This window comes from Alosa alosa, chromosome 13, assembly GCF_017589495.1.
Source record: "Alosa alosa isolate M-15738 ecotype Scorff River chromosome 13, AALO_Geno_1.1, whole genome shotgun sequence".
Taxonomy (NCBI): Eukaryota; Metazoa; Chordata; class Actinopteri; order Clupeiformes; family Clupeidae; genus Alosa; species Alosa alosa.
In genome coordinates, this window is record NC_063201.1 from 26,989,288 (window position 1) to 27,004,376 (window position 15,089).

Consider the following 15,089-nt stretch of genomic DNA (forward strand, 5'->3'; position numbering starts at 1 on the left):
AATATTATGCAATGTACAGAATGACTGTTAATCCTACAGTTAATTCCTGCTGATGCATCTTTGCATGCAGACAACAGAAATAGTACTACTACAAGTACTACTATTTCTACAGCTATAAATAGAACAGCTATGCAGTTATAGGTCTTATTCTAGCTATTGTTATTCTGTTCATAACAGTGGTAGTGATGTGTTTTTGGGCCTGTGTCTTTACAGCAGGCTCCGCTGGCCCAGCCGGAGTCGCCGACGGCCTCTGCCGGCGAGGAGGCACGCAGTCCCCCGGACTCCGGTGAGTCCGACAAGGAGTCGGTGAGCAGCAGCTCCAACGGCAACGGCGACAGCAGCACCACCACCACCAACACCACCACGGGGGGCAGCTCCTCGTCCAAGCCCAGCGGCTCGTCCAGTTCCTCCAGCTCGTCCAGCAACAGCTCTGCCCCCAAGGAGAAGAGCCGCAAGGACAAGGAGAAGGACAAGGACAAGGAGAAGGACCGGGACAAGAAGAGGGCGGACTCGGTGGCCAACAAGCTGGGCAGCTTTGGCAAGAGCCTGGGCAGTAAGCTGAAGAAGAACGTGGGCGGCCTGATGACGAGCAAAGGGGGCGCTGGAGGGTCCGGCAGCGGGACGCTGGGCAAAGGGGAGGGCACGGAGGGCAAGAAGAAGGGCTCCCTCAGGGGCCGCAAGGGCAGCAAGGACGGCTCCCCCTCTATGCACAGCTCCGAGGATTCTGGGAAAGGGTCTCCGTCCTCCAGCATCGAACGGCCCGTCGGTGGCAGCCCGGGCGAGTCGGACCCGTACAAGTACAGCACGGACGTGAAGGTGAGCCTGGGCATCCTGCGGGCCGCCATGCAGGGCGAGCGCAAGTACATCTTCGCCGGGCAGCTGACCACGAGCAACCGGCAGCCCTTCCAGGAGGAGATGATCCAGCGGTACCTGGCCGACGCCGAGGAGCGCTTCAGGGCCGAGCAGGAGCAGCGGCGCGAGGCAGAGAGGAGAGGCGGCGCCGGGCTGACCACCCCCAACGGCACGCTGCCCCGCAAGGAAGGCGGCGGAGGAATGGATCTGGGATACCGTGGCGGCGGTGGCGGCGTGGGCTACGAAGGTGCGAAGGACGAGCAGCTGCAGACGGATGGAACCTCGAGCGCGTTTAGCAACTTCAAACCGTCCGTCTTCAGCCCCAACCTGTACTCGGGCGTGGTGCCCATCCCGCGGCCCACGTTGGTGGAGCATCCCGCGGCCGCCCTCTCCCAGCCACCTCCGGCCCCTCTGTCACAGTCCCTGCACACGCACGGCTACTTGGACACTCGCCGACAGCTAGCCGGCGGCGGTCCCCCTGGCCCCTCCTCTTCCTCCTACATCGGGTTCCCGTCGTACGCCACCCTCCCCCGCCACTGCCCCGTGGCTCAAGATCCGCCCCACCCCCAGTACCACCCTCCTCCTGCCCCTGCTGCCGTGGCCAGTCCCTCCAGGGTCAACCCCTGCTTCTCCACCTACCCTTCGGAGTTGGACCCTGAGCCCGTAGGGGGCGGCGGTGGGTACAGCAACGGCTACCGGGACCTGCGCTCGGGCCTGGACAGCGGTCGCAGCGGTCCGCCTCCGGTCCGGCACTACTCCCTGGGCAGCGCTGGCGGCCTGGCCAGCCTTCAGTCCACCCGCTGCCGGACACCCAGCTGCAACTTCTACGGACACCCCGAGACGAGCAACTATTGCTCCTACTGTTATCGGGAGGAGCTCAAGAGAAGGGAAACGGAGCCAACCATCCACAGGTTCTGAGCTTCTGGGGGGGGCGGTTAAGGAAAGAAGTGCGGCACATGGTCTACATGCCCTGCCTGCCTGCCTGCCTGCCTGCCTGCCTGCCTGCTTACCTGGGGGGCAACTGAGGCTTCTGTCTTCAAAAGGAAAAAATAAAAACGTCACAGACATTGCCTTTTGAACTGGAACGATGAGTCCTCCTTCTCCATGCAGACTGTGGAGATTGTGGCAAGTCTTAACTGTGACTGGCTTCGATGGGGAAGAGAATTCGACTGGGACTTTGGCTCTGTCTGTGGAGGACCTGAGATGTGGTGGAGAGAAACGGCCCTCTGTAGTCTTCTCTCAGCGTTGTTACGGTCACCCTCTGTTTTGGCTCCCCCTAGTGGAGTGAATGTAAACCGCAGGCGACATCATTTGTTTGAAAGTGCAACATGCTTAATTGCGTTTCATGAAATAGTACAACACACACTCACACATACACAACCCCAGGCATACGAGAAGCACAACCATGAACTGCTTGTTTATCTATTATTTTTTGTAACGAGCATACAGTCTTTGGCACTGTAGGTCAATTAGAAAAAGGTCAGCCAAGGGTAGATTGTGTACCACTGGACTGAGGTTTTGGTTTTGCGAAGTTATTTCAATGAATCAAAGAATCTCATAGTTCCTCTATGGGTGGAGAAAAGAAAATATTGGAAAAAAAACATCAACAATGAAATCGGTCTTCTAAATATTTGTTGCAAATACTAAGCAAGTGCCAGTGAAATCAAATAGCAATGGTTTCGGTATTTCTGTCAGTCAGATGAAGTTTGGCAAAGCATCACACTCTCGGCAAATATCTGTTTGGCTAAACGTGGGTTTGGCACGGTGCTCTCCTGTTCCGTCATCTCAGCCTGATGGCCCCGTTGAACTGCTTCAGCCCTCAAACCAAATGCAGCCATCAAACAAAACGCGCTCTTTTTCTCCATGACATGACGTACACTACAAACCAACGTCTCTGACATACCCTGACGGATGGCATTTCTAACTCGGCACTCGTGTTGCTAACTATCGAAGAAAGGAAGTCACAAGATGGCTGTCGGCCTGTGACACTTAATAATCACAGAACAAATGTGGTGGTGAATATTTAGTGTGGCATAAAACTCTTGACAACAATTTCTGTGTTCGCAGAAACGTAGATGCTACTGGTCAGCCAGCTGCTGCACTTTTTTTTTTTGTTTGTTGGTGTTGTTTTTTTTCTGATAAGAAACTGATAAATTCATTCTCCGTTTCAATATTGGTGTATTTAAAGAGTGTTTCAATGTTCTGGTTTCTGATGGTACAGTATAGCTTTTTTCAAACAAATAGCCAATATCGAATTCTTGTACAAGTCAGCGTAATTAGCTTAACTCTGTGGTCTGCGATATATATATATATATATATATATATATATATATATATATATATATATATATATATATATATACAAACAAAAGGTCATTAGTGTCATATTAGGTCTAGTTAAGGGTCTAGCCTGGCTAATCAGATATATTCTAAGCAATATTGCGGTAAAATTAAACCAGAGGAAAACTGATGCCAGTTGTCATGCAAAAAAAAATATAACACATAACATTGCGATACCCTACCTTCAAAAAAGCTCAAGTCACGGCATGATGTGATGTCCAAGTAGAGAGAGTGACCATGATGAGTCACTAGGCGGCTTTCTGCACAAAAATGAAGCACTTTTTTTCTTAGGTCCCGACCGTTATGTGTGTTTGTGTGTGTGTGTGCGTGTGTGTGCTTGTGTGTATGTTCCAGTGTGATTACAGCATGCCGTGTGTTATTTCGGACCTGGGATGTCTGCTTCCTCAGTCTAGAGGTGCGGCCTGCTTGCTCTTGACAGATAGGCGCGAGTGCAACTCGTAGTGTTCTCTGAGGATGATGGCATCGCTCTCTCATCTCTTGTTGTTTCCAAGTTGCCTTTTTCTCTTGGCCCATCTGCTCTACGGGTTTCTGTCTCTCTGTATAAAAGCCTAATGTTTCCCCGTTTTTATTTATTTCAAATTCCAAAATCTGTGGGAAGCCATTTTGGGAGTATGGCTTTTCTGGCCATCACACCGTGTGTGTGTGTGTGTGTGTGTGTGTGTGTGTGTGTGTGTGTGTGTGTGTGTGTGTGTGTGTGTGTGTGTGTGTGTGTGTTCAAACAGTGCTTAATGCCATGTGTTTGGCAGAGGCCTCTCTCAGGCCTGTTATTTTTTTTCCTCTTTCTCTGTCCCTTTTTTTTTTTTGGAGTTTAGAAGTTGCAGCCATGTTGGTTGATAGACAAAGGTCTCGTTAAGGATCTGCCGTGGTGGCGGAAATACCTGGCAAAGATGGACGGGGGGGAGAAAAGAAATAGCCCCAAAGCAGTCCCCTCACAGGCAGCAAAGCTATGTGGTGCGGTTCATTTTGCACAACAATAATACTCGTAAAGCTTTGAGTAGGTTGGCATTATTTAACTGTTGCCATTATATTGCTGACAGAATTTAAATAACCTGGGACGTGGTCCCTTTGATATCACTACCAACAACACCACACAGACACACTGATCGTAAAGTAAGCACTTCAAATGGAGACATTAACCCTTGAAAAATTGGCAGTGTGGAAATTACACAACTATTCTCATTTGGTCTTTCACACTTACAATGACTTGCATCTGATGGGTATAAAAAATTGTTGCCATGCTCTCATATTTGCCTCGCTAATTTTTTTTTATTTTTTTTTATGCAGTCACTGCCATACCCAGTGGATGGCGCTCTTGTATCAGTTTCCTTAGTATGGAAAGGATAGGCAATAAGACTTCACCAGTTAACCTAACAATGTATTAATTGAATCGGAAAGGTCTAAAAAAAAAGTTCATCTAGAGAGTATTTGGGCTTAGGCAATGTATATAAAGGGTATCTGTCTTCTGTTGAAAATAAAGACCAATCCTTTTTCGAACTACCAGACATGTATCTAGAAGTGATCTCATGGTGATGGTTTTGTGTGGTGTGCACAGTTTTGTTACAGCTCTCTCCTTCCCTGCTGATTCTCAGTGAGAATCTGTGTATGAACATGTCTCTATGTAAATTGTGAGTGCGTGTGTGTGTATGCTGCGTGCGCGCAAGTGCTAATGGCATACTTTGCCCTCACAAAAAAGTATTGCAGCTTAAAGGCACAATCAAGAGGACTTCTTCAGAAAAAAAAAGTGAAAAAAGGAAAAGTTGAAAATTTGATGGCAACTAACTTGAGTGTTTATTTCTCCCTTCGCTTACATTAGTGGCTTCATTTATTCCAAGAATGGAAAGATCTCTAAAAGAAAACATTGTGCATTGAACTTCAATAAGACTGCAAACTTTTTTGTTTTTATATTAAAAAAAAAGACAACGGAAGGTTGTACAAATATGTTCCAAGTTATTTTTGTAAACCATACCAAACGTTTTACAGTGTTTTTAAAGAAAAGAATGTATATTGTTGGACACTAAACTGAACGGATACCAAACTGCAGTAGTCAAAATGGTGATGGGAGACAGTATTCATTGGAATGAATTTTCTTTCCTTTCTGTTTGACTATTGAGGCTGACCACAAAAAAGGTTTCTTGTGAACAAACTAATACTTTCATTAATGACCTGACAAAAAAGGTGTGGTTTTGAAATATATATTTATAGGAAGGTTTTTTTTTTTTTCAGGAAGATTTTGCTTGTTTAATTTTAGGAATACCAGAATGTTCTTTCACACATGGCTACTGGTCAGACAGACGGGCCTCACTAATGTTCATATCTCTCTCTCACACACACACACACACACACACACACACACTTGCATGCATATACATATTACACATACACCCCTATACACACCCATTTATTGCAATCTCAACACAAAACAAGTTAAAATAAATAAATAAATAAGAATTTACAGGACCTGACTGAGGCACTCAGCTTGTCGCAGTTTATGTCCCAACATGGATTCTTTTCTTTTTGCTAAGTTTGAGGTATAGCTGACCCGGGTTTATAAAGTATGTACTTTTTTATTTTCCTGACAGTCATCCATAAATTCTTCCATGGGATGCTTTGGTTTGCATGGAACTGCAGCTTTGGCATGTTGCAGAAGGGTATGTCCCCCATATGTTGCATCATGCGTAGTTTGATGGGGTCATGCTCCTTCTTCGCCATCCGTGCTCTCTCCCGCCCCAGCCATGTTGGCAGAGGCAAGCCCAGGCTGTGTGACAGTGCAATCTAGATAGAAAGAACATCTGATTATCTTTTAGTTTTATTTTCTCTTTTTTTTTTTTATTTGCACCGTTTGAATAAAATTCTCATTGTATTTAAACACTACAGTGCCTGCGGTCATGCTTTTTTTCTTGAATGTGTCTATAACGTGCTTTCTTTTTGATCAGAAACCACTTTTAAATTAATGTGAAGAGAAACTTAGGTCTTCAGGATCATACTGTATGTAGGCAATTAGGCCTATGTCAGTTTACATATACACCTCTGTTGAATGCCCGAGAGTAAGAAAATGACTATGTCTAGTTGGAGTGTGTCTCAGCGCCAGGAATGATCCTATAAAGTTATGGATATAAACCAAATATCTTGCGTTGTCATGACTTCAGAAATAGATTCCTTATCTGTTTGCGGTGTAAGTTATGTCATGCTCATTCACCTTATGCATTATTCAGAGACCTGTAAAGGCAAGCACACATGCACAGAGATCCACAATAGAAAAAAGATGAGATTAATTCGCATGGATCATGATAGTGTTGAAGACTAATCACAGCCTAATTATCCTGTTGTATTGTAGATGTGTGCTTTACTCTTCTCTGTACACCCTGCTCTGCATCTCTCTATTCTGTTCAGACTCATCTGGATTCACAGATGGTTTACATTCACTAGCAAAAGTCAGAGCATGATCCAAATATTTGTGCTGGTGTCCACTGCTTTCTGCATTACTCTGAAGCGTAAGTTATTCTGTCTGCAAAATAAGGGGGGTCATTTAGATATTCTACAAAACACAATCTCCTGCAACCCTTTACCCCAACTTGATCTCCTTTCACTTCAATAAATTCACAGTGGGGCTCTTATAAATTAATAAGTAGAGCACTGATATCTTTCGGATCACTTTTCATTTCTCCTTTTTGCTTGGCAGGTATCCGTTTCCTGATGAAACCTCTGTGATATCATATGTACTACATGCCAGCTCTCAAAGGCAATGAGCCCACAAACACTGCCTGCACTTTGCTAGACAGGTCACCTGTGAAATGTTTCTCTGATAAAAAACGAGCATTGTGCTGTAATTAGAGACTGACCATAGATTGTGAGTTGGGTACTGCAATGTTCAGTAGGCTATGTAGAGTGCCTCAAACCACTGGCAAGGCTGCAAATAGACGGTATTGAGTGGATTTACAGGTGGATACAGTTCACAGGTGCGGTCTGAGGAAGAGACTTCTAAACAGGTAAGTGGTGATGGCCATTTGTGCAAAAGTTGCGAAGACAAATATGTGGTGGGATTCTGTTGAAGTAGCCAACTGTGTTATTATAACAACATGAAATAGAAAATGTGGAAATTCCTCCAAATGTGTGATTTATTTCACTTCCTTCAGGCCATATGATGGCATTAACTGAAGTAAACAGCGGGACAAATGAGCCCATTGGACTTTAAAATCTTCTCCATGTGTGAAAGGTCGTAAAACGGCAGGGTCTCAAATTGTCCCATTTCAGCGGGCATCCATCCAACATCCCTCCTTTGCTCTTAAGTGCTTCTGCACCTTGAGATACTAAAATGATTGCTTTTTTACACATAAGGGGAACGTTTATAATCATATACTGCTATGAGCTAGTTTCAATACTTCTATTTCGTATATAACAATGCTATTCTTAATCTAACATAGTCTATAAATTGATACGGATCTTGAAAGCCACAGAACTCTCACTTGAACTCAAGTTTCCTCGTTTCTCAGTTAAGACTGCCTGCCCCTTTAAGAGGCATAGAGACGCTTGGGTGTCTTTTTTGTTACTGTGTGGCGCTCCACTGTGTCATTACCAGTATGGCGAGGGGTAAACAAATGTAGCTAATGGAAAGCGTTCTTATTCCGCGTCGGCGGTCATCTACGTCTGTGTTCTCAGGAAGGGTACGTTTCTAAAAGCGAGACTGCTACAATTAACGGTGAACTTATTCAAGCTCTGGTCGGAGGAGGGAGGTATGGATGGATTCCGCTTCAAGACCAGTAAAATTCAACGAGAGTGGGTTACTCAGCCACAGAGAACACCTCTACACTCAATGATGCAGGTTGAATGCAGAGAAAAGTAACAGTTCCAGAGAAACATGGAATGGACCAAAGCACCGCTTTTACACTGTTATTGACTTTGACTACCGCATGGGTTCACATTGGATTTTGTAAGGATATAGAAATATACGTTTCTTGATGTGAAAATGTTAACGGGATCCAGGACAACGTTTAAAGTGAGGCAAATTCCTGATGTGAAGGTAGGTAGCCTCACGTAGACCTTAGACCTAGTATTATAGCACCGTTCCATGTCTTAGTTTAGGACTGTCGTTATGAGACTGTTGAAAGTGTATGCATTTTAGAGTTACTGTAAGTTGTTCTATCATGAAACATCTGTGATCGTTTTGAGATGAGCTACACGCCCTGAGAAATGTTGAGTGTTTCTTATTATCTCTGCCTACAGTTTTGTTGGTGAGACTGACTGTAGGCCTGTCCCAAACAAATCTCACGTAGCCTAACTAGTTGTTCGAATAGTGTAGCCTACTGCCAAATTTGCAAATAGCATGTTGAGATTTAAACTATGTATTTTCTTCCCTCCTTGAAAAGTATGCTACATTGTGGCTGCTGCCTTCAGCACACCACAAGGTTCTCATAGTTTAAGAAACTAAGATTTCTCACCCTTTTTGTTAGGTAGGTCTATCTCTAGTTATTACCACCTCATAACAAAGTGTACATTAATAAATACCATCTTATCTAAGATAAACACCTGACAGACAAGTGTGATTATGCACAACAACTTTTGATCATTTGGTCCATTTTTAGTGATTAAACATCTACACAAGCTATCCTACTACAGTGCTTTCCCAGGGTTTCAATTCATCTGACTCAGGCAGCAGCAACATATGGTGTGGGTAGCTAACATTATAATTATAGCCTCTGAGTTCAATCTCTCAAACATAAGCCTAATGAAAACCAAATGTAGGCTCTGATGTAGGCTCACCACTGAAGGGCCTCTGTATTTTGAACAAGGTATAGTGAAGGTCTACTGAAGTTTAGCCTAAATGACCCGTAGTAGCCTATAATTTCAACCCCTAAAAGTAATTGTGGAAGTGTATTGCCTTTGCTTGCAATGAGGGCAAAGGTTGTGCTGAATTTCAACTTGGTGCACTGCTCTTGATAACTGGGCATATTTTTAGTGCCCCTTTCGCTCCTACAATGGCTCTGTAATGTCACTGGGCCAAGTGGTAGCGGCAGGTAGTTCTAATCAAAGCGTTTCCTTCTGCATTTCCTCTCAGACATTAATCAGCTTCCACCGTAAGCAAATCCAGGCATGATTAATCACCAGTTAGCTCACACGATGAAACAAAGGGGAAAACATCTCTTTGGCACAGGCTCCCTGGTGAAGTTGGTCAGTCAGCCTCGGCAAGTAGAGAATGTGTTAGGCCGTCGTTACTGCTCCTCTTCGGATGCTCTGCGGCTATTTTTGGCAGCCATGGGGGGGAAGACGGCAGCAGTCACCTCCCTCCCTCCCTAACTACACCCTCTGGATCTGCTCGCCAGGAGGGGCCCTCAGGGATGTACCAAAACATCTGGGGTTGCCACGGTAACTGTGGGTGGCAAGCTGTGTGTGTATATGTGAATTTGCCTGTGTTTGTGTGTCAGTAGTATGTGTGTAAATGTGTGCCACTATGTTGATGGTAGACGAGATCTTCATGAATACATAATGCTGAAATTGCATTTCTATGCATAGCAGCCACAGGGAAGAGAAGAATGGTTGTAATAACAGCAGGCTGGCGTGTGCTGGATGATGAAGTCCACCCAGGCTCGATAGTGCTATTCAGATCTCCACACACATGTGTGTAGCCTACGGTATGTTTTTGGGGGGAATGTGGGCATTCATTTAACCACAATAGAATATAGCCCTTTTTCTTTGCTGAAAAGGAATCTCAATATGAGTGCATGTAACACAGACAATGTGGTGCTCATTCCCTAGGCCAAGGCCCAGCCTGGGTTTTTCATGAATCAGCAGGAGTATAGCTATTCCTGGTTAGGCAGAGTAGGCTGCTATTCATATGACCTTGGTAATAGCTGTCAGGGAGATGGAGATGGACATGTATGTGCACTGAATTCTACGCTACCTTCCATACATTAAAATGCCTCATATGCTGTGCTCCCCCTGTCTGGAGGCAGTGGGCCTAATCCGTCTGGCCGAAAGCTCTAGTGAGGGAGAGAGCGGCGGGGCCTGGCTCTCAGGCTTCCGCGTTGCTCCAGATCTTGGCTGATCAAATGGAATAAGTAGCCTAATGTCACAGATCCTCAGTCACTCCCACATGCCTGCTCACAGTCCCAGAGCCTCAGAACATCAGTGTGTGTGTGTGTGTGTGTATAATTGTTGCTTTTGAGGGCACAAGTGGTTTTTCAAGTATACATTTTTGGTCTTTTTTGCTTTTATTATATAGGACAGTGAAGAGGTTGACAGGAAGCAAGTGGAAGTGAGATGGGGTGGGATCGGGAAATGACTCGGGTCGGACTCAAACTCAGGTCCCCGTGGGCACTTGGACCCGAATGTGGTACGGGCACTGCCCTCCCACACATCGCTATCTTTAACGTTATGCTATATCCCTGACCTGTGCTTGGGGGTGAGCAGATCCCCTTGAGGGTCTACCTGTGCCATTGTGTCATTGCATGTGCTCATCGTGCTCATCTCCTCTTGTTTTGTGACTGATTTGGGGAGTGCATGTGAAGTGTGGCTGGAATATTTGTATCGTGAAGTCATGGAACCTACGCAGTCACATTGTATGTTCTCTGCAGTGGACAATAACGATAGGTTGGCAGCTGCAGCTACTTATTACAAACTGAATATGGCCTTAAATTATGACCAGGGGTACTTTCCCTCTCCATGCTTTCCAAACTCATAGCATTAGTATAGCATCTGCAACAGCGACTTAAAAATTGCATGGATCCAAAAATGGCTGCGAAACCACATCTCATGCCATTGAACTGCCTGTCAGGCATGTCATCATGTTTCTTTCAGTGGTTTTGTCATAATGTGAAATAAACTGTAAACAGTCATTGTCGAGCACTCCTTTATATATGCCTAAATACACAGTTGAAACGGAGGGCCCGAGATAACAGGCTGAGGTGTAAGTGTGACTTGTTGGCACACCCTGAGGCTGACCTTTGAGATTTCCGCCAGGAGTGTTTTGTGCCGTGTGGACATATTCAGAGTTGGATTCAGTTCCTTCGGTGGACACGCGAGAGAATAAAACGAAAATAAAGTATATATGCATACATAATAAGTGTTGACACAGGTTCATATGATTCCATCTGCTCGTGCAAAGCAATAGTCCCACATTGTTTTTGCAGGTTTGTGTCTAGACAATAATTAGGGAAGGCCCAGCTATAAATACCCCCCTGCTTGGGCTGAATGAAAACATGGCAGGTTCCTAGGGAAATCTTTTGGAAATGCCTCAGCAGACTCTCTTGTAATGGTTGGAAACTTTACACGGAAGGTACATTCTGAATTTGGCCATGCTGGGCTATAATATTACATGTTAAACATTGAGGATTTATGAATTCATGGTTCAAGAAAAAGGTATGGTAGATTTTAGCACCACATGTCCTGACTGCTGTTGAAGCTGAAAGGCTGACACCGACTTTGTACAACAAACCCACACAAATATATCATCTTTGAATTGACATTGAACAGGAGTTTGCATAGTTGCAACAACTATAAGAAACATTTTGTCAGTTGTTATCCCTCTTACATTTTGTTCAGACAGACATCTTGGAAAAAAGTCCCTGCTAAAATGTGATGTTTGAAAGCTCTATCATTCACAGCACTGCTGTCATGGCTAGACAGGAATGGGTTTCGGTTTCAGCCAAGCCTTTTGTCTGGCATCAAGATGACAAAAATGTAAATTTAGAAAGGGGCTCCTTAGCACACAACAGGGGGAAATGTTCCTAGGCCTGTCCTGCTTTGGAGCTGGGAACTCATCTTTTCTTTTCTTTTTTCTTGTCTTCACTTCTCACTCCGGATGAAGACTATGGAAATCCTAACTGATGTGACAGGCAGCTTTACAAGGACCTTTCAAGCAACTTTATAAGGACCAACCAACCTCAGGCCAGTGAGCGTTCCCTGAGCAGTGCAGAAACAGCCTAAACGGGGGGTTCCAAAGACCTCACTTAATTAGAGACTGATGCCTTGCAGAGATGTGTGTTATTTAGCTTGTTTGTTTATTTATTTATTTAGTTATTTATTTATTTATTTATTTATTTATTTATGTGTTTTGCCTTTCACTGCTGGATTGTAAAGTTAACGGTGTGAGGTTTACGAGGGCGCTTGGTTTCAGGCCTGGGAGGAGGACAAACAGCAGGAGGAGGAGGAAGAGGAGGAGGAGGGTTGTGGTCTGAGGTGTACTGGTTAAGGCTCACACTGGCTGGAAAGGGAAGTCATGAGCAATGGAAACTCCAGTGGGCCTTGGCTGCTCTCCCCCAGAAACTTGAAAGGGAGTTTGATGAAGTGAGAAAGAGGGAGAGAGAGAGAGAGAGAGAGAGAGAGAGAGAGAGAGAGAGAGAGAGAGCAAGAGAGAGCGAGAGAGAGAGAGAGAGAAAAAAAAAGAGAAGTGGAAAGAAGCTAAGGAGAAAGGAACATGTGAAAGTGATCGAGTGATACGCAATTAAGTGGAAGTGAAACCTCCTCCTCCATCTCCTCCACAGCAGTGGCGTCTCTTGCCTCTGAGGGAAACGGGGCCAAGGGATCTCCCTGCACCTTAACCCCCCCACCCCCACCCCACCCCCACCCCCATCACCCACCTCCGTCCAGTCAGTTCTCATCTGTGCCCTAATGGAGAACACAGGGACAGTGGAAGAATGTTCTTTTCATCTGTGTGTTTACCGGGGGGGGGCCCAGGGGGACTGACAGGATGGGGCTCGACTTATCATAAGCAGTGAAGTGAACTGAAATCAAATGAAACCAATTCCAAGTGTTCTCTCATGTCTGAAAAAGATATAAGTCGACTGTTGTTTGGTGGTTTGGCCATTGAATTGAAGTTTCTTTTTGAACATTAAGACAAGGGGCTACATAAGATGTTGAGAATGAGAGGGAAAAATACTCTGAATACACTGATTAAAACTGTGAGATTGAAATTCCACTATTCATTACAAGAAGGTTTTCCCTCTAACAACACGGCAAGGGCCATGTTTGACTTTAGCTTGGAGCAAGTGGAGAGGAAACACGACAGAAAATAGAATATGTTGAGTGGAAAGAAAACCCAAAGTCAACAGCAAGCAGGCAAAAAGTGGGTTGCTTGTAAAGTTTTACGGTGGCCTCCCTTGTTTTTCACAGAACTGCTTTCTGCCACCTCAGGTTTTGGCGGCCAGTCCAGTCGGTAAATGAGATCAATGAATAAGCCTCTCAAAGCTGCCTCTGGTGTGACACAGTGTCTTGTTTGGTTGTTTGTGTTTCTCAGGATTATGCTTGTTCGTCTATGATTTAATAGGGTTTCACAATCTAACCTTTAAAACACTATAGGTCTAATTAGTTAAGGAAAGGAAAGGCAGGCAATGGCTTACATATGGGTTGTATTTCAGTAATAACCCAATATCTGCTTTTCATTTCTCCCCCAATGCCATACCATTCCATGGTCACAATGAGTTTTCTTTTTAGGTCATTGCCAACCATTTTGAGCATATTTTACAACCTAACAGCAGTTAGAGAAGACATTTCATTGCTCAGTCTGTTTTTATTTCACATTAAAAGCATTTTCATTTGGGTTGAAATGCTCTTTCGGTTGGAATGGTCTCTGGTCTTTATATTACACGACATGCCAGTGGGGGTGAATTATTTCCAAACTACAGCTTGTGTTCACCCTTCTCTCCCCCCAACGCTGTCTGTGAAAGAGATTTCTGTAATAACTATGAATCTCTTTAAACCCATATTCATAAATCCAAAAAATCCAATCCATGCAGTTTGCAGACATTAAGTCCACCTTATCAGCTGTTTTGTTTGGATGTAGATTAAAGCGGTCCACCACAAGACTAAATAAGCCTTATTTTCTTCTGGAACAAAAATAAGGCATAAGACTGTGTGAAGCTAAAAGCAAAGCAAATTACAGGTAGCCTGGAACTCCTGACCCTGCTGGCCTGGCTTCCTGTTGGACTGGGCAGCTGGGTAGAATGAATCCAGTTTATTAGACTCACACAATGGCCAAAGGTCCTCTTTGTCCAGCGACTGATGCAGGGTATGAGCTTGTTGAGTTGATGGAGGAAAGTAACACTCACTCACACACACACACACACACACACACACACACACACACACACACACACACACACACACACACACACTCACTCACACTCTCTCCAAGACTTAATGTTCGAGGTGAACTAAACTGTGTGACCCAGTAGGGATGTGTTCATGAGCTTTCGGTAGGATTTAGCTGCTGACATTTTATATTTAGGTTAAACAGAAGAAGACTGGGTGTATAATTAGCTATATTATAGCTGTAGGACTGCAAAATTAGGTACTGTACTCTTATGACGTTGGTCCCCAGATCCAAGTGAAAGCAGCTGGAATTAAAGGCTGGTGATAATCCAGTGGTTTAAACTCTAGGTGATATTTAAAAGGGGATTGCAGAGAGACACACACCATTCTCTAAACAGGAATTTGGGGATATAAAAACCCTCTGTCTTATTTGTTTTCCCCTTCTGCCATCTGGTTTAGCTCTGTCCAAATGTGAGAATAATACAGTCAGCAATTTTGTCTTGTTTGGTTTAGAGTTAGAATAAAAATGTGCCTTATTATTTCAGATTATTTCTACTCTCCTTCTGCGGAGCTTTGGAGAGTACACAGGAGTGTTTTGAGTTCTTCAATGCTCGTAGTGTGTGTGTGTGTGTGTGTGTGTTTGTGTTTGGGGGGGGGGGGCACCTTTAAGTGAACCCACATGTGTGAGTAACAGCAGCCGCTCTGGCTCCCCTCATTTGGGTCACACTGCCCAGTCAAGTAGCCTGCCAGCGTCACAGGAGGGAGGGAGGGAGGGAGGGAGGGAGAGAGAGTAGAGAGTGATGAAAAAAGATAGACGGAAAGAAGACGAAAGAGTGGGAGGGCAGATGAAAGGG

At 44.7% G+C, this 15,089-nt stretch overlaps 2 protein-coding genes across 2 annotated transcripts in view; both read left to right on the forward strand.

The window, feature by feature from the left end:
* Positions 1-6,084, forward strand: part of otud7b (OTU deubiquitinase 7B) — a 38,524-nt gene extending 32,440 nt beyond the window's left edge. Inside the window, exon 12 of the mRNA XM_048260575.1 lies at positions 214-6,084. Coding sequence (XP_048116532.1) covers positions 214-1,770 — 1,557 coding nt within the window. The 3' untranslated portion in view covers positions 1,771-6,084. The remainder of the gene's footprint in view (positions 1-213) is intronic.
* A 1,652-nt stretch (positions 6,085-7,736) lies between these two features.
* Positions 7,737-15,089, forward strand: part of mtmr11 (myotubularin related protein 11) — a 28,928-nt gene continuing 21,575 nt past the window's right edge. Inside the window, exon 1 of the mRNA XM_048261937.1 lies at positions 7,737-8,230. Within this exon, the coding sequence (XP_048117894.1) occupies positions 8,177-8,230 (54 nt within the window). The 5' untranslated portion in view covers positions 7,737-8,176. The remainder of the gene's footprint in view (positions 8,231-15,089) is intronic.